Consider the following 24,226-nt stretch of genomic DNA (forward strand, 5'->3'; position numbering starts at 1 on the left):
AAGGACTAATTTGCTCTATTTTTAGAAGTTTCAGTGCAAGCAAACCGACGAAAAGGGGGCAAACTTTTTTTCAAAATTATTAAAATAGAGTAAAATTTAAATTAATATTCAAAAAGGAATAAATTATAGGTTATGCTACGACTTGTGAATTGAATTGAAGGTAGTAAAGTATGTTACAATTTTCTTTTTCTATTTTCACTGAAGTAGTAAACTATTTTCTGATTTTTTTTTTCAATATACTTTAAAGTTGTAAGGAATTTTTTTTCCATTAAAGTCATAAAATATTTTACGATTTTTTTTCCAACACAAACTTAAAATCGTAAAGAAGTATTTTTTTTTTCTTTTTCCAACAAAGTCGTAAAAAACTCAACTTCAATTTTTAATTTTTTTTAAGTCATAAATTATTTATGCCTTCAAAATTATTTTATACAACATATTAAATAAAATTAAAATTATTTATTTACTAAATAAATAAATAATTTTTTTTACAATTTTAAAAAATTTGAAAATAAAATAAAAAGATTACCATAAAAAATTTATAACTTTTATTAAAAAAATGTATTACAACTTTGAAGTCCTAATTAAAAAAAGAAATTTTTTTATGACTTTGAAGTCATAAAAGTAAAAAAAAAAATTATATTAAAGTTGTAAAATTATTTACGATTTCAATTAAAAAGATTAAAATGGTACTAGTTTTTAATTTAGAAGTTATAACACAGTCAATATGAAGAATTCAAAAAAATAATACCCCTTTTGGTTAAAAAAGCTTACTACATGTATTTCCAATGATTGAAGAATTAGGAGTGTAACTAGTTTTATTTTGGAGGAATAAACATACATGTTGAAATTTTATTCTTGTTTGAAACTTATGTTAATTATTTGTTATTGATAATTATATGTTTTTATGTTGTGATTGGTATCCATAATTATCACTTTGATTTATGTGATTGTGGTCCAAAATTGTATTTATGCCATGATTGTTATTTATAACTAAATTTTAACAAAATATTTTAAGTGTATTTTGTGGCTGGGAAAACCAACCACGGTCTCGGGGCAAATTTCTGGCCCTATCGATTTTCAAGGGGGGAAGTGAGGTAAGCAAAAATCATCCCAAACTTGCCCCAAGACCCATGCTATATTAAACTTAAATTTGTATAAATTATTCTGTTTGTTATCAGAATTAGATTCTTATTGTATTTTGTATTGTTTTTCTTCGGTATTGGATCTTGTAATTTATTATATTATTATATTATATTGTATTTTATTTATTATTTTCTATAATTATGCTGGAAAATAATTTTTTATTTAATCAAAGTATAAATAATAAATATATAAATTAAGTAATTGAACATGTTAAAGTTAAAATTATAGTAAATAATTTAATCTTTAACAAAAATAATTCTTAACTTGATTTTATTTATTTTTCAATCCAACTCAGAATTAATTAAATCCCTTCTCTTGATGAACATAAGAGTATGAAGGAGTAAAAATGGAACGCTGATGGGCTAATGCTAGGATAAAAAAATGAATAGAAGTGGGAGACAGTTGGAAACAACCGTGAAATAAAAAAATTTATATTCTTTTTAGAAAGCAGTACAAATAAAATTATAAATGTCGATAAATATTTGCTTTGGGTGTAAAATAAACTAATAAAGAATCAATAACATATTTCTTTTGGTACATTTAAAAAAAAATAATTTTTAACAATACTTTCATATTTCAACAATTCCTAATATAACCTATTTCATTACTTGAAATTTTGAATCCCATTGATTAACAAATGAAATCTACTAGATTTTTAGTAGAATTAATATGAATTTGACCTAACATCGGTTTTTCACTTTTAAAAATAAATAAATTCGCAATATTAAAATAGTACTAACCTACTTTATTGGTTCAGCCAGTGCGTTATGACGTGGATCCTTTTCAGCCGTTCACGTGCGACGATAGTTACGAAGATTCGCTGGCTTTTCACATTTCACGAGGTAGGGTTCATGGATTTAAATTAGAGCCAAAGGTAACAAAATTGGTGAATCAATTGAATTGAATCTCTCCAAATTTCACTTCAAATGAGAGTAGTGTTGCTCTTTGTTTTCATTGTTGACTAAGTAGTTGTGAATCTTTTGCCCTTAACCATATGAAGGTGTTAACTCGTTCTCTATGTTGGATTTTATGGAACTGGAGGGATAGGTAAAACAATGACCGCTGTATAAGTAATTGTTATAGTTAGTTGTTGTTTTACCTATTCCACCCATTCCATGTATCCCTTTCCTGAGGGCGCGGTTAATTTCTTACTTTTCACTGCCGATTCCGTTGAAGCTTTGGGTTTTAATCAGACGAATGAAAGTATATTAAGTTTTTGCTCTGGATTTATGTGCCTGTAAAATGATCTTAAGATTCTAACTTTATTATTTGTTTATGGGATTTTTTTTTTCTTTTTTGGCCAATAGTTCACAGATCTGAGAGTTTCAAGTTTTCCCTCTTGTTTTCTATGCCAGTAAATTGATTTTAAGATTGTTAACTGGATTTTTGTTTTTTTTTTGTTTATTTGGTATTTTTTTTCTCCAGATGTTCATAGATCTGGGAGTTTAAGCTTTGATGGTTGTTGATTTGTCTTAGTTATATCTGATTGTGATGTGTTTGGTGTTCCGATTTTGAAGATCTATTATTTCAAAATTGAGAATTCTATTAAGTTTATTTAAGGTTCATGAATCGGTGGAAAGAGCTCAGATCTTGGTTGGTTTATCCTGCAATTAGTTCAATGTTGTTTTTCTTGTTAATTGTTAGTAGGAGGGATCGAATCCTTTATCTCCTAGGTCAATGTTGTTTGCAAACTCGGCATATTTGTTTATTTTTTCTTTTTTATTGATCGAATTTATTGATGTTATAACATATCAGTTGAATTGCTTCAGAATGATCTTACTTGTTTAAAGAAGCTCTAATCGGTTTATTGGGAGCTTATTGAAGAAATTAAAGGGATTCCACCCAACTTAGGAACATTCTACGGTCCGAATTTTAAGAATGTTTTGAGGGAGTTTATTTTTGAATATTTTGTGAGGATCTTCAAAAAGCTGCACTTTATAGTGTACATGGATGTTATTGAATTAGGGTCCTCTTTTGGTTACTTATTTGATTTAATAATTGATATTTAACTCGACTCAAACTCTACATATGATAGATTGGTACAATTACAATTGACAGAAAACCTTGTTGCGTGCCATGAATAAGGATTTCATCCTGGTACGAGCACCGTTTCAAGGGACCATAATTTTTTTTTTCCTACCTACTTATGTTTTATGCCCCAATAAATAACCAAAATTGATCATCAATGGGTTTCAATTGAACGGAAAGATCTCACTTCTCAGTTGCTGTTCATGCATGTATATTTTTGGATAAAATTCAAAATTTGAAGATGTGGATCTAGTGTCAGAAAATTAATGAATTGTGTGCTGTTTTCAACCGGTGTCAATAACATGGACCAAATGGGAATGTTAGCCATAGATTGAAGTCCATGTTTTGTAACAAAAGCTTGCAGGGAAGTATCATTTAGCCTAACCTTGTAAAAGGGGCAAACTAAATTATGGATCTGATGAATTGGTGAGCAAGTGTAAGGAAAAAATATATGCAGTGGGAACAAAAATTGCGTACGGGACAAAAGGCACCAAGCATCATTGTTTACTTCTCTAGCATTGAAGTCATTGATCAATGTGAAATGGGATTAGAATTCGATGGCATCAATATGGTTAAGTAGCTGTCCGTGTTCAAGATAACTACGCTTGCATGTCGCATGTATTTTCCAGCTTTCACATGATTTCATTCAAATATAGTTTTAACATTTTGAGAGTCTATTATTTTTAGTTTTTCAAATTTGTAAAATGTTTTTCAAGTCTCTTCTGCAATAAAAGATCTTCACAAAAAAAATGTATTCAAGTTAGACTTCTGCAATAAAAGAGCGTCACAAATATGTATTCAAGTTGTTAGAAATTAACTTAGAAAGAATGCCTGGGAAAGTGTTTCACAGAAAAAACTTGAGAGAATTTTTTAGTTTAATTAAACTTATAAAATGAGAATGAAATAGTTGTATAGTTCTGAGTTATGGTCAATGTCGTTTGGTAATGATGTGGAGATTGTGAGGATGGCAATGATGACGTTGTTGTTGCCGGTGACATTAGTGGTGGAGAATGGGATCTCATCTTTGGATCTGAACACATTGCAAAGAAGAAGAAGAACAAGGAGGAAGATAGAGTTTCATACTATTCATTTTTATTTTGTTCAAATGTATTTGTTGGGTGTGAATACGAATGGAGTGGTGTATAATTGTGAGTATGGTTGATATCAGAAGGTGGGAAAAAACTTCATAATCATTTTGGGTGGGTGTATCTTATGGGGTCCTATGGTGAAAGGGTCCTTAGCTATTGTCTACGTATGAGCATAAACTAGGACATGGATTTCCCACAGTCGGCGGAAGCACGCATTGGCGAAGTCGTACGATTAAAGCTGTTTGATGAAGATCCAACGATTCATGAATTATTTTTGTAAACTCAACTTATAAAACACTTTCCAAATGCTAACCATCTGATTAGGGGGTGGGGGTTGGATAGGTGAGAGGGTGGGGGATAGAGAGGTCATTTTCAAGGGTAGAGGGTAGCTGGAGCAAATTTGGGTGCCAATAGCAATTTCTTTAAGTTTGGGAGGTCCACGAGGCCACGATAGAAATGAACCAATTTGAAGGAAACAAACAAATTAAAGCTGTAAAAATCAATAATATCCAATTATTACCCCGTGTTCTTTTAGAAATTGAATGGAATCATGTGTACTGCACTATAAATGACCACCAAATAAATGGTTTATTTAACAAAGTGGAATCCATGTCTTCAAACAAGTAGCACGAAGGACATCAAAACCATAGTTCACCGAAGGACGCTAGTTTAAATTTCATCCTTTTAGTGAACTTCAATGTAATTAAATAAATCAAAGGATGGGATATACATGTTGTTTGAAGACTCATTGGACGGTAACGCAAAATAAAGTAACATTATAGTCAAATCCAAAATGTTAATTTTATTAGAGTCGACCATCACGGCACGAGAAGTCATCAGAGTGGTTGAGTTATTTGTTCAAGTTGACAATTTAACAATTCTCGAAGATAAAATGAAACTTCGAGGAAGATGATAATGTCAGTTTCGTGTGCTGAGTTATTTAAGAAATAAAAACTTCTATTTATTTATTTATTTATCATACGAAATCTTGTCTTGAAACTTGTGTATATGTAAGATGGTGTTTGGCTTCAATTTTATATTGTGAGCTAATTCAATTGAGCATAGTGGGAATACAATGTCCTCCTCTTCCTTTAGCTATGGATGGAAATATGATGTGTTCCTCAGCTTCAGAGGCTCTGATACTCGCCATGGTTTTACTGGTCATCTCTACAAAGCTCTGTGTGATAGAGGAATCCACACCTTCATTGATGATGAAGAGCTTCAAAGAGGAGAAGAGATCACACCATTACTTGTCAAGGCAATTGAAGGGTCCAGGATTGCCATCCCTGTGTTCTCTAAGAACTATGCTTCTTCCACTTTTTGCTTAGATGAACTTGTCCACATCCTTGCCTGTGTTAAGGAAAAGGGTACACTGGTTTTACCAGTTTTTTATGAGGTTGATCCCTCTGATGTACGACATCAAAGAGGTAGCTACAAAGATGCACTGAATAGCCATAAGGAGAGGTTCAATGATGACCAAGAGAAATTGCAGAAATGGAGGAATTCTCTGAGTCAAGCAGCTAACTTGGCTGGTTATCATTTCAAACATGGGTAATGTTTTTTTTTTTTTTTTTTTTAACTTTGTTTCTTTCCTTCTTTCTTTAGTTTTAACTTGTCTGTTGATTCAATTAATTGTTGAAATTCATGGATATGTTATGTGTTGCATTTAGTATGGCTTCACTCAATTGTGCAGGATTGAAAATGAATATGAATATGACTTTATTGGCAACATTGTTAAAGAGGTCTCCCAAAAAATTAATCGCACTGTTTTGCATGTTGCGGATTACACCGTTGGACTGGAGTTTCGAATGAAAGAAGTAAACTCGCTTTTGAATTTCAAATCTGGTGGAGTACACATGGTAGGGATCCACGGAGTTGGCGGAGTAGGCAAAACAACACTTGCTCGAGCAATTTACAATTTGATTGCTGATCAATTTGAAGTATTGTGTTTTCTTGATAATGTGAGAGAAAACTCAATTAAAAATGGATTGGTGCATCTCCAAGAGACACTTCTTTCTAAAACAATTGGAGAGAAGGGTATTAAGTTAGGAAGTATCAACGAAGCAATTCCAATAATAAAGCATAGGCTCCACCGAAAGAAGGTTCTTTTGGTTCTGGATGATGTTGACAAACCAGATCAGTTGCATGCAATTGCTGGAGGGATGGATTGGTTTGGTTCTGGTAGCAGAGTCATCATTACCACTCGAAACAGACATTTACTAACATGCCATGGGGTTGAAAGCATATACGAGGTTCATGGGTTAAATCATAAAGAAGCTCTTGAATTGCTTAGTTGGAGTGCTTTTAAAACTGGCAAAGTTGATCCATGCTATGTGAACATTTTAAACCGTGCAGTAACTTATGCTTCTGGCCTTCCATTGGCTTTGAAAGTAATTGGCTCCAACTTGATTGGAAAAAGGATAGAAGAATGGGAATCTGCCTTAGATCAGTATCAAAGAATTCCTAATAAAGATATTCAAGACATACTTAAAGTAAGTTTTGATTCTTTAGAGGAATATGAACAGAATATTTTTCTTGATATTGCCTGTTGCTTCAAAGGATATCGTTTGTCAGAAGTTAAAGAAATACTTTTTAGTCATCACGGTTTCTGCCCACAATATGGTATAGGAGTGTTGATCGACAAATCTCTCATAAAGATTGATTGCTTTGGTAACGTGACATTGCATGACTTGATTGAAGACATGGGTAAAGAAATTGTCCGAAGGGAATCACCAGAAGAGCCTGAAAATCGCAGTAGGTTATGGTGTCCTGAAGATATAGTTCAAGTCTTAGAAGAAAATAAGGTAACACTAATATATAATTCTTTCATGATATTATTGTCCTGGTGATAGTATAAAAGCATAATTATTTCTCCGTTTGCAATCTTAATTTCGTTGACAATTGTGGTTAACCACACTTTTGTCTTAAAAGGGTACTAGTAGAATTCAAATGATAGCTCTGGATTATCTCAATTATGAAGAAGTAGAATGGGATGGAATGGCCTTCAAGGAGATGAATAACCTCAAAACACTTATCATTAGAGGTGGTTGCTTTACCACAGGTCCCAAACATCTTCCAAATAGTTTAAGAGTATTAGAATGGCGGCGATATCCTTCACCATCTCTACCATTTGATTTTAATCCGAAGAAACTTGTCTCACTACAGTTACCTGATAGTTGCTTAACGTCTCTCAATTGGCTCAACTCAAAGAATGTGAGCATACAAGTTCTCTTCTTTAATTCTATATCAATAAATTTTCCTAAGCATTATTTGTTTGATTCCTCTTATATTTCTTTTTTGTATTTTTTTGGCAGAGGTTCTTGAATATGAGAGTTTTGAATTTTAATCAGTGTCATTATATAACAGAGATACCTGACGTATGTGGTGCCCCAAATTTACAAGAATTATCATTTGAATATTGTGAGAATTTAATTAAAATTCATGTATCGGTTGGATTCCTGGATAAACTTAAAATCTTGGATGCTGATGGCTGCAGCAAGCTTACAAGTTTTCCACCAATGAAATTGACCTCTCTTGAAGAACTTAAACTTTCATTTTGTGCTAATCTTGAGTGTTTTCCAGAAATATTAGGGAAGATGGAAAATGTCACTTCCCTTGATATTAAAGACACTCCCATAAAAGAACTGCCATCTTCAATTCAACATCTCAGTCGACTTCAAAGAATTAAACTGAAGAATGGTGGAGTTATTCAGTTACCAAGTACCTTTTTTGCAATGAAAGAACTTCGTTATTTGCTTGTTAACCAATGTGAGGGGTTGCTACTACCTGTAGAGAACGAAGGGAAAGAACAGATGAGCTCAATGGTGGTTGAAAATACCATTGGTTATCTTGATCTTTCACATTGCCACATATCAGACAAATTCCTTCAAAGTGGTCTCCCTTTGTTTTCCAATGTGAAAGAACTATACCTAAATGGGAATGATTTCACAATTCTTCCTGCCTGCATTCAAGAATTTCAGTTTCTGACAGAACTTTATTTGGAAGCTTGTGAGAATCTTCATGAAATTGGATGGATTCCACCGAATTTAGAAATATTCGCTGTAATAGATTGCACATCCTTGAAAGAATTAGACCTCACACTTCTTCCCACATGGAACAAAGAATGTTGCCTTTTAAGGAAGCTTCTTTTATGTGGATGCCGGAATCTTGAAAAACTTAAAGGGATTCCACTGAACATAGAAGAATTGATTGTAGAATCCTGCAATTCCTTGAAAGATCTAGATCTTACTCTTCCTCCTTCATGCACCCGACAATGTCGTATTTTGAGTAAACTTATATTGGATAGTTGTATGGATTTTGAAGAAATAAAAGGGATTCCATCCGACATTGGAGTATTTTCTGCAAGAGAATGCTCATCCTTGACTTCTGAGTGTAGAAGCATGTTACTTAACGAGGTTGGTATTTTCCTATATATTTGATTTGATAATTAGTATATTTCAACTTGACTCATACTTTATGCTGCTAAATATGTATGAATGAATTATGACCTATAGGAATTACATGAAGCCGATGGGTTCAAAGAGTTTATTTTGCCAGGAACTAGAATTCCCGAGTGGTTCGAGTGTACCAATGAATCATCAATTTGTTTCTGGTTTCGTGACAAGTTCCCTGCGATATCTGTCTGTGTAGTTTCTGAACCAATGGATTCAGATGTAACGTTCAGCTTTATCATCAATGGTGTGGAACATTTACCAAAGGGTGCTATCTCTTTGGACCTATGCGTTGATCATCTGTGGATTATTGATCACATAGAGGAACTATTCAATGACTGTGTTCTTTCGGAAAATGAATGGAATCATGTGGTGTGTACTACATCATGGGTACCCCAACCAATCAAACAAATTGGAATCCATGTAATCAAACAAGGAAGCAACTTGGAGGATATCCAATTTACCAATCCACTATTGTCCAAAGAAGACCCAGATTTTCGCATACAACATGATGATTCAAGGAAACGAAAAAGACAAGAGTGACTGTCTTCTCCCGGAGATGAAGTATCTTCCCGTTGATTGATAATAAAATTTTGTGGTTTTAGGACACCTTGTTTTGATTATATATTGTGCAATGTTATGTATTCCCAATATAATTACAGGAGGTGCTATGGAAGATTAACATGTAATTTTTTGATTGAAACCACGTAACATATCTACATTTTATTCATTGAGACTAATATAATGTACTTGTTCGAATGAATTTGAAAATCGATATATTTATGCATTTATAATATTACAGTTTTAAAATTATCTCATTAAAATTAATTTTTAAAAATATAAATATATTAGGATTTTTTTAATTAGAAGTACGTTAGACTTAATTCTTAAAGTTTATTTCAAGTATAATAAACTAGCATGCCCGCAAACAGGTTATAACTAGTTTATTATAAAAATAAGGTTAAATGTATTAGAAACAGTGATGTTTAAAACCAAAAAGAATCATAAATATAGAGGGCGTGTTCCTAGCATTTCGAGGATAAAGAATCATGTGACAACGTTGAAAAAAGAAACCTGGTTGATTTATTGAAAGAAAGAAACATCGAGGAAGGCGAAGAAGTGAGTTCGGTGTGTTATTTATTTATTTTACGCAGTTTGGGCTTGGCTTACATGAACAAATGTCATATTTAATGTATCATTGTCGGGTGGACTTGACTTCAGTGAGGAATCAACTTTTCTAACGCGTTTAGTCCATTACTGATGTTTTTCCCACTTCTTTATCAACCATCTACTCTTGTTCTCTTTCCCAACTACTCTCAGACATCAGTTTGGTACTTTACTCATTGTTGTTCATTTATCACTGAGCTTCCTTCCTTGTTCTCTCGCTAACCACTCTCTCATCAATCAAAGGTTCGTTTATCTTTTTCATTAACAATTATATTGATCATAGTTTCAATAATAGTTCTCTTTTGGTTTTAAGGTACTCATTGTGGGAATACAATGTCCTCCACTTCCTTTAGCAATGGATGGAAATATGATGTTTTCCTCAACTTCAGAGGCTCTGATACTCGCTATGGTTTTACTGGTCATCTCTACAAAGCTCTGTGTGATAGAAAAGTCCGCACCTTCATTGATGATGAGGAGCTTCAAAGAGGAGAACAGATCACACCATCACTCTTGAAGGCAATTGAAGAGTCCAGGATTTTCATCCCAGTGTTCTCCAAGAACTATGCCTCTTCCACTTTTTGCTTAGATGAACTTGTCCACATCTTTGCCTGTGTTAAGGAAAAGAGTAGATTAGTTTTGCCGGTTTTTTATGAGGTTGATCCTTCTCATGTACGACATCAAAGAGGTAGCTACAAAGAAGCACTGAATAGCCATAAGAAGAGGTTCAATGATGACCAAGAGAAATTGCAGAAATGGAGGAATGCTCTGAGTCAAGCAGCTAACTTGTCGGGCTATCATTTCAAACAGGGGTAATCTTTTATTTGTTTTTCTCTTCTTCATTTTTTAGTTTTAACTTGTGTTGAAGATATACTTTTGTAACTGCATAATATTTTATTTTTCAGTTTTTAAAATAGGATTTAGTAAATAAGTTGATTTCCTATATTTTAGGAGTAGGACAGTTTTAATGGATTAGCCTAGTCAATAAGTGGTTCCTCTTATCTTTAAGGAGCAAGTTAGTTTTAATATTCTGTTTTGCTAATATCTTGTTATCTAATTAGTTTATCTTTTACTATTTATTGTATCGCTGCTGAGAACAATTTGAATTAGAATAGAATAATTCTATTTCCTCTGCATACGTTTTGTCTCTCTTCTCTCCTCTGTTTTTATAATTTCCTCCACAAAACCAACAATTGGTATCGAGAGCCTTATTCTTACGGGACTTCTACCATGGAAGGTGAAGCAAGTTTTTTCCACATAACTCTTCCAATCTTTGATGGAGAGAATTATGATCTTTGGGAAGTGAAAATGCAATCCTACATGGAGTCTTTGGATTTATGGGATGCTGTGGAAGAGGATTATGAAATATATCCGCTGCCTGAAAATCCCACCATGGCCCAAATTAAAAATCACAAGGAAAGAAAGATGAAAAAGGCAAAGGCGAGGTCATGTTTGTTCACTGGTGTTTCACAAATGATATTCATCAGAATCATGACTCTTAAATCACCCAAAGCAATTTGGGATTATCTGAAAGAGGAATACGCTGGAGATGATAGAATACGAAACATGCAAGTGCTTAATTTAAGGAGGGAATTTGAACTTCAAATGATGCAAGAGTCAGAGACAATCAAAGAATACTCAAACAAATTGTTGGGTATTGCCAACAAGATAAAGTTGTTGTGAAGTGATTTTGCTGATTCGAGAATTGTAGAGAAAATTTTGGTAACGGTGCCGGAGAGGTATGAAGCATCTATAGCTTCATTGGAGAACACAAAGGATCTGTCGAAAATCACATTGGCAGAAGTGCTACACGCCCTGCAAGCTTAAGAGCAGCGAAGGTTGATGAGGCAAGATCGTGTTGTCGAAGGTGCTTTGCCCGCCAAACATCATGAAGTTGATGAAAGCAAAAAAGATTTTTTCAAGAAGAATCAACCAGCAAGCAGCGAAAACAGTGCAAACAACCAAGGTAAGGGTAAAAAGAAAAATTATCCACCTTGTCAGCATTGTGGCAAAAAAGGTCATGCACCTTTCAAATGTTGGAGGATACCAGATGCAAAATGTAACAAGTGCAACCAGATAGGGCATGAAGCGGTGATCTGCGCCAACAAAAATCACCATGATGAGGGAGCTCAGATTGCTAATCAAGAAGAAGAGGACCAACTGTTTGTGGCCACATGCTTCTTGAGTAGTGAATCAAGGGAAAGTTGGTTGATTGATAGTGGTTGTACGAACCACATGACATATGATAAGACCTTATTCAAAGATTTGAAGCCAACTAATGTCTCAAAGGTCAGAATTGGGAATGGTGGCTATATTCCAGTAAAAGGAAAAGGAACTGTTGCAATTTCAACGTGTTCAGGTATCAAATTAATATCAGATGTTTTTTATGTACCTAACATTGACCAAAACTTGTTAAGCGTAGGTCAGTTGATTAAAAAGGGATTTAAAGTGTCCTTTGAACATCAACATTGCTTTATCTATGACAATTTTGGCTGGGAAGTTCTAAGGGTTAAAATGAAAGGTAAAAGCTTTTCATTTGATCCAGCAGAGGAGGAGCATACAGCCTATTTCACTCAAGTCACACCCACGGAACTCTGGCACAAGAGACTTGATCATTGCCGTCTTGAAAGAATGCTAAACATGGAAAAAAGGAAATATGCAAAAGAAAATTTGAAGAAGTTTCAAATGGAGGAATGCAAATCTGTTAGCACTCCAATGAATCAAAAGGAGAAGTTTAGCAAGGAAGAAGGTGTTGATAACATTGATGAAGGATATTGTGGGAGCTTGATTGGATGTCTAATGTATCTCACTTCAACAAGGTCAAACATTCTATTTTCTAAAAAGAACAAAATTGGAATTTTTGTTGACAATCAAGTAGCCATTATTGTTGCAAACAATCCCGTGTGTCATGGGAAGATTAAACATTCCAACATCAAGGTTTATTATTTGATAAAGATGCAACAAAGTGGTGAAGTGAACTTAATTTATTGTAAGTCTAAAGATCAATTGGCTGACATGTTTACAAAGTCACTACCTATCAACAAACTTGAACTCAAAGAATTGGAGTTTGCAGTACCAAAAGCAAGGAGGAGTGTTGAAGATATACTTTTGTAACTGCATAATATTTTATTTTTCAGTTTTTAAAATAGGATTTAGTAAATAAGTTGATTTCCTATATTTTAGGAGTAGGGCAGTTTTAATGGATTAGCCTAGTGAATAAGTGGTTCCTCTTATCTTTAAGGAGCAAGTTAGTTTTAATATTCTGTTTTGCTAATATCTTGTTATCTAATTAGTTTATCTTTTACTATTTGTTGTATCGCTGCTGAGAACAATTTGAATTAGAATAGAATAATTCTATTTCCTCTGCATACGTATTGTCTTTCTTCTCTTCTCTGTTTTTTATAATTTCCTTCACAAAACCAATAACTTGTTACTTGTCTATTGATTTAATTTTTTTGTTGAAATTCATGGAAATGTGTTGCATTTAGTATGACTTTAGTATGACTTCTTCAATTGTACAGGAAGGAAGAATATGAATATGACTTTATTGCTAAGATCGTTAAAGAGGTTTCTCAAAAAATTAATCGCACTCTTTTGCATGTTGCGGATTTCCCCGTTGGACTGGAGTATCGTATGCAAGACGTAAACTCACTTGTGAATATTGAATCTGGTGGAGTCCACATGATAGGAATCCATGGAGTCGGCGGAGTAGGCAAATCAACACTTGCTCGAGCAATTTATAATTTGATTGCCGATCAATTTGAAGGGTATTGTTTTCTTAATGTGAGAGAATACTCAATGCAAAATGGATTGGTGCATCTCCAAAAGAAACTTCTTTCTAAAACAATTGGAGAGAAGTGTTAGAATTAATGTCTCATGTGAGAAGCATATGACTTAGTAGGGACTAATAAATAAATAATTAACAATTAATGGCTAAATTGTAATTGGGCTTAATAGGAGAAGTTTCTAGGTTAACTGCTACTTGATGGGAGTAGTGGTTATAAAAGGGGCTTAATACCCACTAATGTGAAATAAGGTCCCCTTCCTGACCAGAAAGTGCTCTTTTCTCACCCATAGCCATCAGGAACGGAGAGAGACAGAAAAGAAAGGTTAAAGGAAGCGAAATCCTATTTCTCTCATTTTCAAGGAAATCAAAGTGCACCAGAGAGAAGTTCCTATGGAGAAAGGTACACATCATTATCTATTATTCTTTATTGATTATTTGTGAGAACCATAAATTTCAAGATCCTGTTGGTTTTCTATAATTGATAGTCTAGGAAACCCTTAAGAATTTTTACATGTGGTATCAGAGCATGTGTTATGAAATTTATGATTCTCCAAGAATGATTTAATTTCTCTCAATTATACATGAACCCTAATTATGAAATTTAGGGATAATTTAATTTCTTTCAATTATGTATGAACCCTAATTATGAAATTTAGGGATAATTTAATTTCTCTCAATTATGCATAAATCCTAATTATGAAATTTAGGAATTTTATTTTCCGTTGCATGTATTGTTTTATTGGTAATATTTTATTACTGTTAAATTCTGTTTTTGGGAAAGAAAGCCAAAAGTGACGCTTTAGTCACGAACTGCAAATTCGTGCCTTTTATTTAAGATAATGATGACAATCATATATTATAATAATAATAAAATTGGGCAATTACGTACCACTTTATAGAAAGTTTTAATTCCAATTACGTTTTGGGAAAATGCAAATATTATCCTTTTTCAAAAGCTGCACGTAGATACGTGCTAATTTCAGTTGTGAAAAGTGTTGCTGCCATGTACGTGCTAATTTCAGTTTTGTGAAAAGTGCTGCTGCCATGTATGTTGGGTGTAGGGAAGGATTCCTTTTCGAATTTCTATTTGCAAACCCCTTTCTGCTATTTACAATCCCACTTGCCTATTTTTTTTTCTCGAAAAATGATCATTAAACATGATTAAAGGATTGAAAGTTTATGTTCTATAATTAAATTAATGTGAGTGTTTTGCAATTATTGGTAGCAGTAAAATATATGTATATACTACATATTTGCTTGAACGTGTTAGAATGTAAAACACAAATAAATGCAAATATTATTTTATGGCCTAGAATGGAATTAATGGAATGGCTATGAATTGTTGATAGCAATAAGTATGTGCAAGTCATATATATTTGGTTGGAATTAAATGTATGTTAAATTTGTTAGTCACCAAAGTGACCAAATTTGTAAGGTTATTTAATTCCAAATTAATAATTATTTCAATTACTCATAGAATAATGGATGCTAAATTATATGATTGTTGGCTTATGGATAATTGAAATTCATTGTTATAAGGCATTTATGGATCGCCCAAAGGTTGATTAGTTGTTATTATAATTAATGAATATTATTGTAGGCGATTTGTGTGTATCATTAGTTTTATTTATATACCCAAAGGAAATAGATACTACTAATTGGTGCATATTTAATTGTCAAATAATGTTAAAATTTTATCAGCATCATCATGTTTGTATGTTGTGTGTTGATGTGTCACCCAAAGGAGAACATCAATATACATTGATTTTTATCTGAGTAAATTATATGTATGACTTGTGTTTCATGTACCAAAATGCTTATGTGAAGTTTTATTATGCAGTACCTGTTCCCAACTCACTGAATTCTCATGTATCATCTGTACCAATTTTTAATGGGCTTAACTTCTCTGATTGGAATGAGCAAGTTCAATTTCATCTCGGTGTTTTGGATCTTGACCTTGCTATATTGGAAGAGAAGCCTGCTACTATTACTGATGCTAGTAGCAATGAACAGAAAGCTCATTATAAAGCTTGGGAAAGATCTAACAGACTCAACCTAATGTTCATGAGAATGACTGTTGCAGACAGTATTAAGACAACTCTTCCTAAAACCGATAGTGCTAAAGAGTTTATGGGGTTAGTGGGAGAGCGCTCTCAAACAGCTGATAAGTCTCTTGCTGGGACATTAATGAGTACACTAACCACCATGAAGTTTGATGGTTCACGTACTATGCATGAACATGTCATTGAGATGACAAACATTGCAGCAAGACTTAAAACCTTGGGAATGGCTGTGAATGAGAACTTCCTTGTTCAGTTTATTCTAAACTCATTACCGTCTGAGTATGACCCGTTTCAAATGAGCTATAATACCATGAAAGATAAATGGAATGTGCATGAATTGCACAGTATGTTAGTTCAGGAAGAAACGAGGCTTAAGAATCAAGGAAGTCACTCAATCCATTATGTAAGCCACCGAGGGAATCAAGGAGCTGGAAAAAAATTTGTAAAGAAACATGATAAAGGCAAAGGACCATTAAAGATCAAGGACGGTCCTGTGGAAATCCAGAAGAAAGCATCAAAGAACAATAATTGTCATTTTTGTGGAAAATCTGGACATTTCCAGAAAGATTGCCCAAAGCGTAAGTCTTGGTTCGAAAAGAAAGGTGAGCTCAATGCTCTTGTATGTTTTGAATCAAACTTAACTGAAGTTCCCCATAATACATGGTGGATTGATTCTGGATGTACAACTCATGTTTCTAATACTATGCAGGGATTCCTTACAATCCAGACCATAAGCCCAAATGAGAAGTTTGTTTTCATGGGGAATAGAGTGAAAGCTCCAGTGGAAGCGGTCGGGACTTATCGTTTAAAACTCGACACTGGACATCATTTAGATTTACTGGAAACTCTTTATGTACCTAGTTTATCTAGGAATTTGGTTTCATTATCTAAACTTGATATTACTGGATACTCTTTTAATTTTGGTAATGGATGTTTCAGTTTATTTAAGTATAATCATCTCATTGGTACTGGTGTTCTTTGTGATGATTTATATAAATTGGAAACATACAGTTTGTATGTTGAAACTGTTTCATCTTTGCATCATAATGTTGACACTAAACGTAGTTTAATGAATGAACGATCTGCTTTCTTGTGGCATAAACGTTTAGGTCACATTTCTAGAGAAAGGATGGAAAGATTAATAAATAATGAAATTCTTCCTTATCTAGATTTTACGGATCTAAATATTTGTGTGGGTTGTATTAAGAAAAAAACAAGCAAAACATACAACGAAAAGAGCTACAAGAAGCACTCAGCTTCTTGAAATTGTGCATACTAATGTTTGTGGACCTTTTGATGTTAGTTCTTTCAGAAAGGAAGGATATTTTATCACCATTATTGATAATGATTCACGTTACGGTTATGTCTACTTACTGCCCGAGATTTCTTAGGCAATGGATGCCTTAGAAATTTACTACTATGAAGTGAAAAGGCAATTAGACATAAATGTGAAAATTATTATATATGATAGAGGTGGTGAGTATTATGAAAGATAAGATGAAACTGGGTAACACCCAGGTCCATTTGCTAAGCTTCTTCAGAAACGTGGCATTTGTGCACAATACACAATGTCCGGTACACCATAACCAAATGGTGTATCAGAAAGGCACAATAGAACTTTAATGGATATGATTAGGAGTTTGCTAATCAATTTGATTTTACCCGTATCTTTTTGGATGTATTCCTTGAAAACTGCCATGTATTTGTTGAATAGGGTTCCTAGTAAGGCAGTTCCAAAGACATTTTTTGAACTGTGGACAAATAGGATACCTAGTATAAGGCACCTGCATGTTTTGGGTTGCCAGAAAAAAATAAGGATTTATAATCCGCAAGAAAGAAAATTGGATGCAAGAACAATCAGTGGATATTTCATTGGTTATCCAAAAAGGTTAAAAGGGTATATGTTTTATTGTTCTAATCATAGTATGAGAATTGTCAAAACTGGAAATACAAGGTTCATTGGAAATGATGAAATCAGTGGGAGTACAGTTCCACGAGAAATGGAAATTAAAGAAGTTAGAGTGTAAGTCCTTTTAGCTTATGCCTCTAACAGTAAGGTGATTACTACTTCAGTTACTGCTACAAACAGTAATGAAGAAGTACAACACAATAATGAGCCCATGATACATAATGAACCCATTGTGGAAGAACCACAAGAAGTAGCATTAAGGAAGTCTCAAAGAGAAAGAAGACCAGCTATTTCGAATGACTATGTGGTATACTTACATGAAATAGAAACAAACTTAAGCATTAATGATAATGATCCAGTTTCATTTTCACAAGCTGTAAGTTGTGATAATTCTGAGAAGTGGTTAAATGCCATGAAAGAAGAGATAGATTCCATGGAACATAATGGTGTTTGGGACCTTGTAGAATTACCAAAGGGTTGTAAGAGAGTTGGTTGTAAGTGGGTCTTCAAGACTAAACGTGACTCTCATGGCAACCTTGAACGTTACAAGGCTAGACTTGTTGCTAAGGGATTTACTCAGAAAGATGGCATTGATTATAAAGAGACGTTTTCACCAGTCTCACGGAAGGATTCTTTCAGGATTATCATGGCATTAGTAACCCATTATGACTTGGAGCTACATCAGATGGATGTGAAAACTGCCTTTTTGAATGGAGATTTAGAGGAGGATGTTTATATGGACCAACCAATGGGATTCTCAGTTGAAGGGAAGGAACACATGGTGTGCAAATTAAAGAAATCAATATACGGTCTTAAGCAAGCTTCCCGCCAATGGTATTTGAAATTTAATGATACCATTGTTTCCTTTGGATTTAAGGAAAACACTGTTGATCGGTGTGTATATCTGAAGGTCAGTGGGAGTAAGGTTATGTTTCTAGTCCTGTATGTTGATGATATATTGATTGCAACTAATGATCTTGGTCTTCTTCATGAGACTAAGAAGTTTCTTTCTAGTAACTTTGAAATGAAGGATATGGGTGAGGCAAACTATGTGATAGGGATAGAAATATTTCGAAATAGATCACAAGGATTGTTAGGCTTGTCTCAAAAAACATATATCAATAAAGTACTAGAGAGATTTAGGATGGAAAAGTGCTCAGCATCTCCCGTTCCAATTCAGAAACGAGACAAATTTAGTCTCGCACAATGTCCTAAAAATGATCTGGAACGGAAGCAAATGGAAGAAATTTCGTATGCATCAGTTGTTGGGAGTATTATGTATGCTCAGACCTGCACTCGACCAGATATAAGCTTTGCAACCGGAATGTTGGGAAGATATCAAAGTAATCCAGGAATGGAACATTGGAAAGCTGCAAAGAAAGTTCTGAGATACTTACAGGGAACAAAAGACCACATGCTTACATATAAGAGGTCTGATCACCTAGAGGTGATTGGATATTCAGACTCAGACTTTGCTGGATGTGTGGATACAAGAAAATCCACTCTTGGCTTTGTATTTCTCTTAGCCGGAGGAGCAATATCATGGAAGAGTGCAAAACAATCAGTTGTTGCTGCATCCACCATGGAAGCTGAATTTGTAGCATGTTTTGAGGCTACAATTCAGGCTAATTGGCTGCGGAACTTTATTTCAGGGCTTGGAATTGTCGACAGTATTGCTAGGCCGCTGAAAATGTATTGTGATAACTCCGCAGCAGTATTCTTTTCTAAGAACGACAAGTACTCTACGGTTGCTAAGCATATGGAATTGAAGTACTTTGTCGTGAAAGAAGAAGTTCAGAAACAAAGAGTGTCAATAGAACATATTAGCACAAAGCTTATGATAGCTGACCCTTTGACAAAGGGATTACCGCCCAAGACATTTATAGAACATGTTGAAAGTATGTGCATTATTGTTATTGATGATCATTAAGTGTAATTTACCTTATGTAATTTTGCTGACACTCTGAGCTCAATTATGATATGTTTCTGATTACCTGTTCTCTATGTTTGCATGCATGTTTGTGATAAAGTAATGTTAACAGGTTTTGTCTTGAATGAAGACATTATGTTGGACCAATTATGTACTCCTAACTAATGGTCATATTAAGGAGAAGACTAATTTGTAGTACATGGAAGGGACTATGTCGATTAGATGATGTACAACCGCCATGACTCGAATTGGTTCCTATTCTTAATCATGAAATTATGATGTACCCAATGTGTAAAACAATTTAGTCAATTTTTAATGCGCATTATGTTAGTTAATCTATTTATTTATTTAGTCCATAATGTTTATTGATGTCACATGAGCCAAGTGGGAGAATGTTTGAATTAATGTCTTATGTGAGAAGCATATGACTTAGTAGGGACTAATAAATAAATAATTAACAATTAAGGGCTAAATTATAATTGGGCTTAATAGGAGAAGTTTCTAGGTTAACTACTACTTGATGGGAGTAGTGGTTATAAAAGGGGCTTAATATCCACTAATGTGAAATAAGGTCCCCTTCCTGACCAGAAAGTGCTCTTTTCTCACCCATAGCCATCAGGAACGGAGAGAGACAGAAAAGAAAGGCCAAAGGAAGCGAAATCCTATTTCTCTCATTTTCAAGGAAATCAAAGTGCACAAGAGAGAAGTTCCTATGGAGAAAGGTACACATCATTATCTATTATTCTTTATTGATTATTTGTGAGAACCATAAATTTCAAGATCCTGTTGGTTTTCTATAATTGATAGTCTAGGAAACCCTTAAGAATTTTTACAAGAAGGGTATTAAGTTAGGAGGTGTCAATGAAGGAATTCCAATAATAAAGCATAGGCTCCACTTAATGAAGATTCTTTTGTTTCTTGATGATGTCGATGATCTAGATCAGTTGCGGGCAATTGCTGGAGGGACAGAATGGTTTGGTTCTGGTAGCAGGATCATCATTACCACCCGAGACAGGCATTTACTAACTTGCCATGGGGTTAAAAATAAATATGAGGTACATGGGTTAAATAAAGAAGAAGCTCTTAAATTGCTTACCTGGAGTGCTTTTAAAATTGATAAAGTGGATCCATGTTACGTCAACATTTTAAACCGTGTAGTAACTTATACTTCTGGCCTTCCATTGGCTTTGGAAGTAATAGGTTCCAACTTGTCTGGAAAAAGGAAAGAAGTATGGGAATCTGCCCTAGATCAGTATGAAAGAATTCCAGATAAAAAGATTCAAGACATACTTAAAGTAAGTTTTGATTCTTTACAAGAAGATGAGCATAAAATTTTTCTTGATATTGCTTGTTGCTTCAAAGGATATGATTTTACATATGTTAAAGAAGTACTTTCTATCCATCATGGTTTTTGCCCTAAATATGCTATAGGAGTGTTGATTGACAAATCTCTCCTATGTCGACGGTCCAGTTACTTGACAATGCATGACTTGATAGAGGACATGGGTAAAGAAATTGTAAGACAGGAATCTCCAGGAGAGCCAGGCAAACGCAGTAGGTTATGGTTGCATGAAGATATAGTTCAAGTCTTAGAAGAAAATGAGGTATGACTAAGATATATATAATTGGTTTTGTTTTTCAAATTTAACCTTTATTTCTCATGATTATGTGCTAGATGCCTGGATGATTGTATAATCACTCCTATGTCTCCAATCTTTCATTGGCAATGATATTTTGCTATTTTATGCTTTCTTTATATGATATGTAATCTTCTTCACATATGTTTGTAAAATTCCAGACATGTGTATTGTGGTTGAATTGTGCTTTACTGCTTTTGTCTTAAAAGGGAACTAGTAGAATTCAAATGATAATTCTGGATTGCCTCAAATATGAAGTAGTACAATGGGATGGAATGGCCTCCAAGGAGATGAATAACCTCAAAACACTCATTGTTAAAGGTGGTTGCTTTTCCAATGGTCCCAAACATCTTCCAAATAGTTTAAGAGTACTAGACTGGTGGGGATATCCTTCACGATCTTTTCCAAGTGATTTTCAACCGAAGAAACTTGTCAGATTACAGTTACCTTATAGTCACTTAATGTGTCTCAATTTGTTGTCTTCGAACAAGGTAAGCACATAAGTTCGCTTTAATTCAATATCAATAAAATCTTTTAAATATTACTTGTTTGATTTCTTTTTTTTTCTTTTTTTTCTTTCAATCTTTTGGCAGATGTTCGTGAATATGAGTGTTTTGAATTTTAATGACTCTCCATATATAACAGAGATACCTAACTTATGTTGTGTCCCAAATTTACAAAAATTATCATGTCGCTATTGTGATAATTTGATTAAAATACACAAATCGGTTGGATTCCTGGATAAACTTGAAGTCTTAGATGCTGATAAATGCAGCAAACTTAGCAGATTTCCACCTCTCTTGAAATTGACCTCTCTTAAAGAACTCGGGCTTTCATGTTGTCCTAGTCTTGAGATATTTCCAAAAATATTAGGAAAGATGGAAAATGTAACTTCCCTTTATATTTCATACACGCCCATAAAAGAACTGCCATTTTCCATTCAAAATCTCACTCGACTTCAAAGACTTGAACTAGTGGCTTGTGGAATTGTTCAGCTTCCAAGTAGCATCTATGCGATGCAGGAACTTCGCCATTTGATTGTGAAGGCATGCAAGGGGTTGCTTTTACCCAAAGAGGATAAAGGTGAGGTACAAACGAACTCATTGGTCTTTAAAAACACCATTGTTCTTGATCTTTCAAAGTGCAATATATCAGACAAAAGCCTTCAAAGAGGTCTCCATTTGTTTGCCAATATGAGAGAATTATACCTATCATATAATGATTTCACAATTCTTCCTGCAAGCATTAAAGAATGTCACGTTTTGACAAAAATTTATTTGAAAGGTTGTGAGAATCTTCAGGAAATTAGAGGGGTTCCACCTAACTTAGAAGGATTCTCTGTAATAGAGTGCTCATTGTTGAAAGATTTAGACCTCACACTTCTTCCTACAGAGAACAAAAAACGGTTCTTTTTGAGGATGCTTTATGTAACTGGATGCAAGAATCTTAAAAAAATTGAAGGGATTCCACAGAGGATAGAAGTGCTCAGAGTAACATTTTGCTCATCCTTGAAAATTGTAGAATTTACTCTTCATCCTGCAGGCACCCAAGGTTTTCACCTTCGGAGGGAAATTGTTCTGGATAACTGTGAGAATCTTCAAGAAATAAAAGGGATTCCATTTGGCATTCAATATTTTTCGGCAAGGGATTGTCATTCATTGTCTTCCGAGTGCAGAAGCATGTTACTGAGTCAGGTTGCTATTTTCTACATATTTGACTTGATAATTGATATATTTTCACGTTCATCCATTCTCTAAATATAACGTTGCTAAATGTACGAATGAATTGTGCTAAACAGGAATTGCATGAGACTAGGGAATGTGGAGTGTTTTATTTGGCAGGAACAAGGATTCCAGAATGGTTTCATCATTGTATCAATGGATCGTCAATTTCTTTCTGGTTTCGTAACAATTTCCCTTCAATATCTCTGGGTGTTGTTGCTGGACCCAAGAGTTATTTAAATGTGCATTCCAGATTTAGGATCAATATCAATAACAATATAACATTTAATTTAGGAATAAGGAATCATTTGGTTCAAGTACGTCATCATCGGGTGGAGCTAGCCTCGATACCTATAGTTTTTTGGGGAAATAAATGGAATCGTGTGGAATGTACTGTATACCCACTTCAAGAGTTCATCAAACAAATTGGAATCCATGTTTTGGAACAAGGAAACAACATGGAGGACATCCAATTTACCAATCCGCTGTCGTCCTCAGGGGAAATGAACAAAAAGAGGAAAAAGAGGGGAACCAGGCGTCCTGCTCCTCCCCAAGTACTGGAGGGCCCATTGTCCAGATTGATTTTTAAAGTAAACTCAGTTTTATGACATGTATGATTATATACCTTCAAAAATATATTTATATGTTAAAATTTTGCTTGAAAATTAGTTTTGTAGAAGTAAGTCTTGGGTTGCTTTTGCAATCTGGATTACAGTAGGGAGAACTCAAAAAGTATTTTTACTTTGAAAGTTTGAAAAATGATGATGAGAAAATTAAGTTGTATGTTTTTTACGAGTAATAACTCATCTTGAGTGGTAAGAAAGTTAGGAAGAGGGGAGAGAGAATGTGAAGTGTTAATTACTAGAAAATATGAGGAGAAAGCGAAATAAAAAAGAAAAAAGATAAAGATATAAAGATAAAACTGTATGAAATTATTATTGAAAAAGAATATATACATGCGTGTATATGTTTTTTTTTTGGGATTTGTGTGTATTTTTTTAGTGAATTAAATTATAGAAGATAATATGCGAAAAATGTGAGATGTTTTTTAAGGTTAATTAAAACTATGTTATTGACTTAATGTAATAAAGTATAACTATTTGTCAAAGTAACCATATCCATCCAAATTCACAAATTGTAATCAATATTATATTTTAAAATTATCGATTAGGTTTTCTTCAGGAGAATCAGGTTTGTTTCAAGAACAAAAGCCAGGATCAATTATTTCCACACTGTAATTGATTATGTCGAAATTGTGTTCTTTTGAAAATCATTTATAGAACCTCAATCAATTATTTCAATTTT

At 33.8% G+C, this 24,226-nt stretch overlaps 2 protein-coding genes across 5 annotated transcripts; both read left to right on the forward strand.

Moving 5' to 3' along the window:
• The first annotated feature begins 4,608 nt into the window (after nt 1-4,608).
• LOC114389200 (TMV resistance protein N-like) lies at nt 4,609-9,501 on the forward strand. The gene is made up of 5 exons (XM_028349824.1): nt 4,609-5,810; nt 5,953-7,063; nt 7,191-7,472; nt 7,574-8,674; nt 8,774-9,501. Exons 1-5 carry the CDS (start codon nt 5,335-5,337, stop codon nt 9,251-9,253), a joined length of 3,450 nt encoding a protein of 1,149 aa, XP_028205625.1. The 5' UTR covers nt 4,609-5,334; the 3' UTR covers nt 9,254-9,501.
• A 404-nt stretch (nt 9,502-9,905) lies between these two features.
• LOC114389198 (TMV resistance protein N-like) lies at nt 9,906-23,782 on the forward strand. Of its 4 annotated transcripts, none has more exons than XM_028349822.1 (7): nt 9,906-10,120; nt 10,173-10,686; nt 13,396-13,731; nt 20,402-21,167; nt 21,410-21,691; nt 21,794-22,894; nt 22,999-23,782. In XM_028349822.1, the coding sequence occupies exons 2-7, from the start codon at nt 10,211-10,213 to the stop codon at nt 23,527-23,529; spliced, it is 3,492 nt and encodes a 1,163-aa protein (XP_028205623.1). In that variant the 5' UTR covers nt 9,906-10,120; nt 10,173-10,210; the 3' UTR covers nt 23,530-23,782. The 4 variants fall into 4 exon arrangements, with proteins under 4 accessions (XP_028205623.1, XP_028205624.1, XP_028205622.1 ...); XM_028349823.1 differs by having other exon boundaries at nt 9,906-10,686; nt 21,794-22,283; nt 22,743-22,894; nt 22,999-23,781; XM_028349821.1 differs by having other exon boundaries at nt 10,191-10,686; nt 22,999-23,781.
• The last annotated feature ends 444 nt before the right edge of the window (nt 23,783-24,226 follow it).

Source organism: Glycine soja, chromosome 16 (genome assembly GCF_004193775.1).
Source record: "Glycine soja cultivar W05 chromosome 16, ASM419377v2, whole genome shotgun sequence".
Lineage (NCBI taxonomy): Eukaryota > Viridiplantae > Streptophyta > Magnoliopsida > Fabales > Fabaceae > Glycine > Glycine soja.

Excerpts from the sequence above, each read along its gene's own strand:
- LOC114389200 (XM_028349824.1), top strand. The coding sequence starts at position 5,335 with ATGTCCTCCTCTTCCTTTAGCTATGGATGGAAATATGATGTGTTCCTC. Across the intron at positions 7,473-7,573 it reads ATTGGCTCAACTCAAAGAAT|AGGTTCTTGAATATGAGAGT; the intron begins GTGAGCATACAA and ends TTTTTTTGGCAG. Across the intron at positions 8,675-8,773 it reads GAAGCATGTTACTTAACGAG|GAATTACATGAAGCCGATGG; the intron begins GTTGGTATTTTC and ends TATGACCTATAG.
- LOC114389198 (XM_028349822.1), top strand. The coding sequence starts at position 10,211 with ATGTCCTCCACTTCCTTTAGCAATGGATGGAAATATGATGTTTTCCTC. Across the intron at positions 10,687-13,395 it reads GGCTATCATTTCAAACAGGG|GAAGGAAGAATATGAATATG; the intron begins GTAATCTTTTAT and ends TCAATTGTACAG. Across the intron at positions 21,168-21,409 it reads AAGTCTTAGAAGAAAATGAG|GGAACTAGTAGAATTCAAAT; the intron begins GTATGACTAAGA and ends TTGTCTTAAAAG.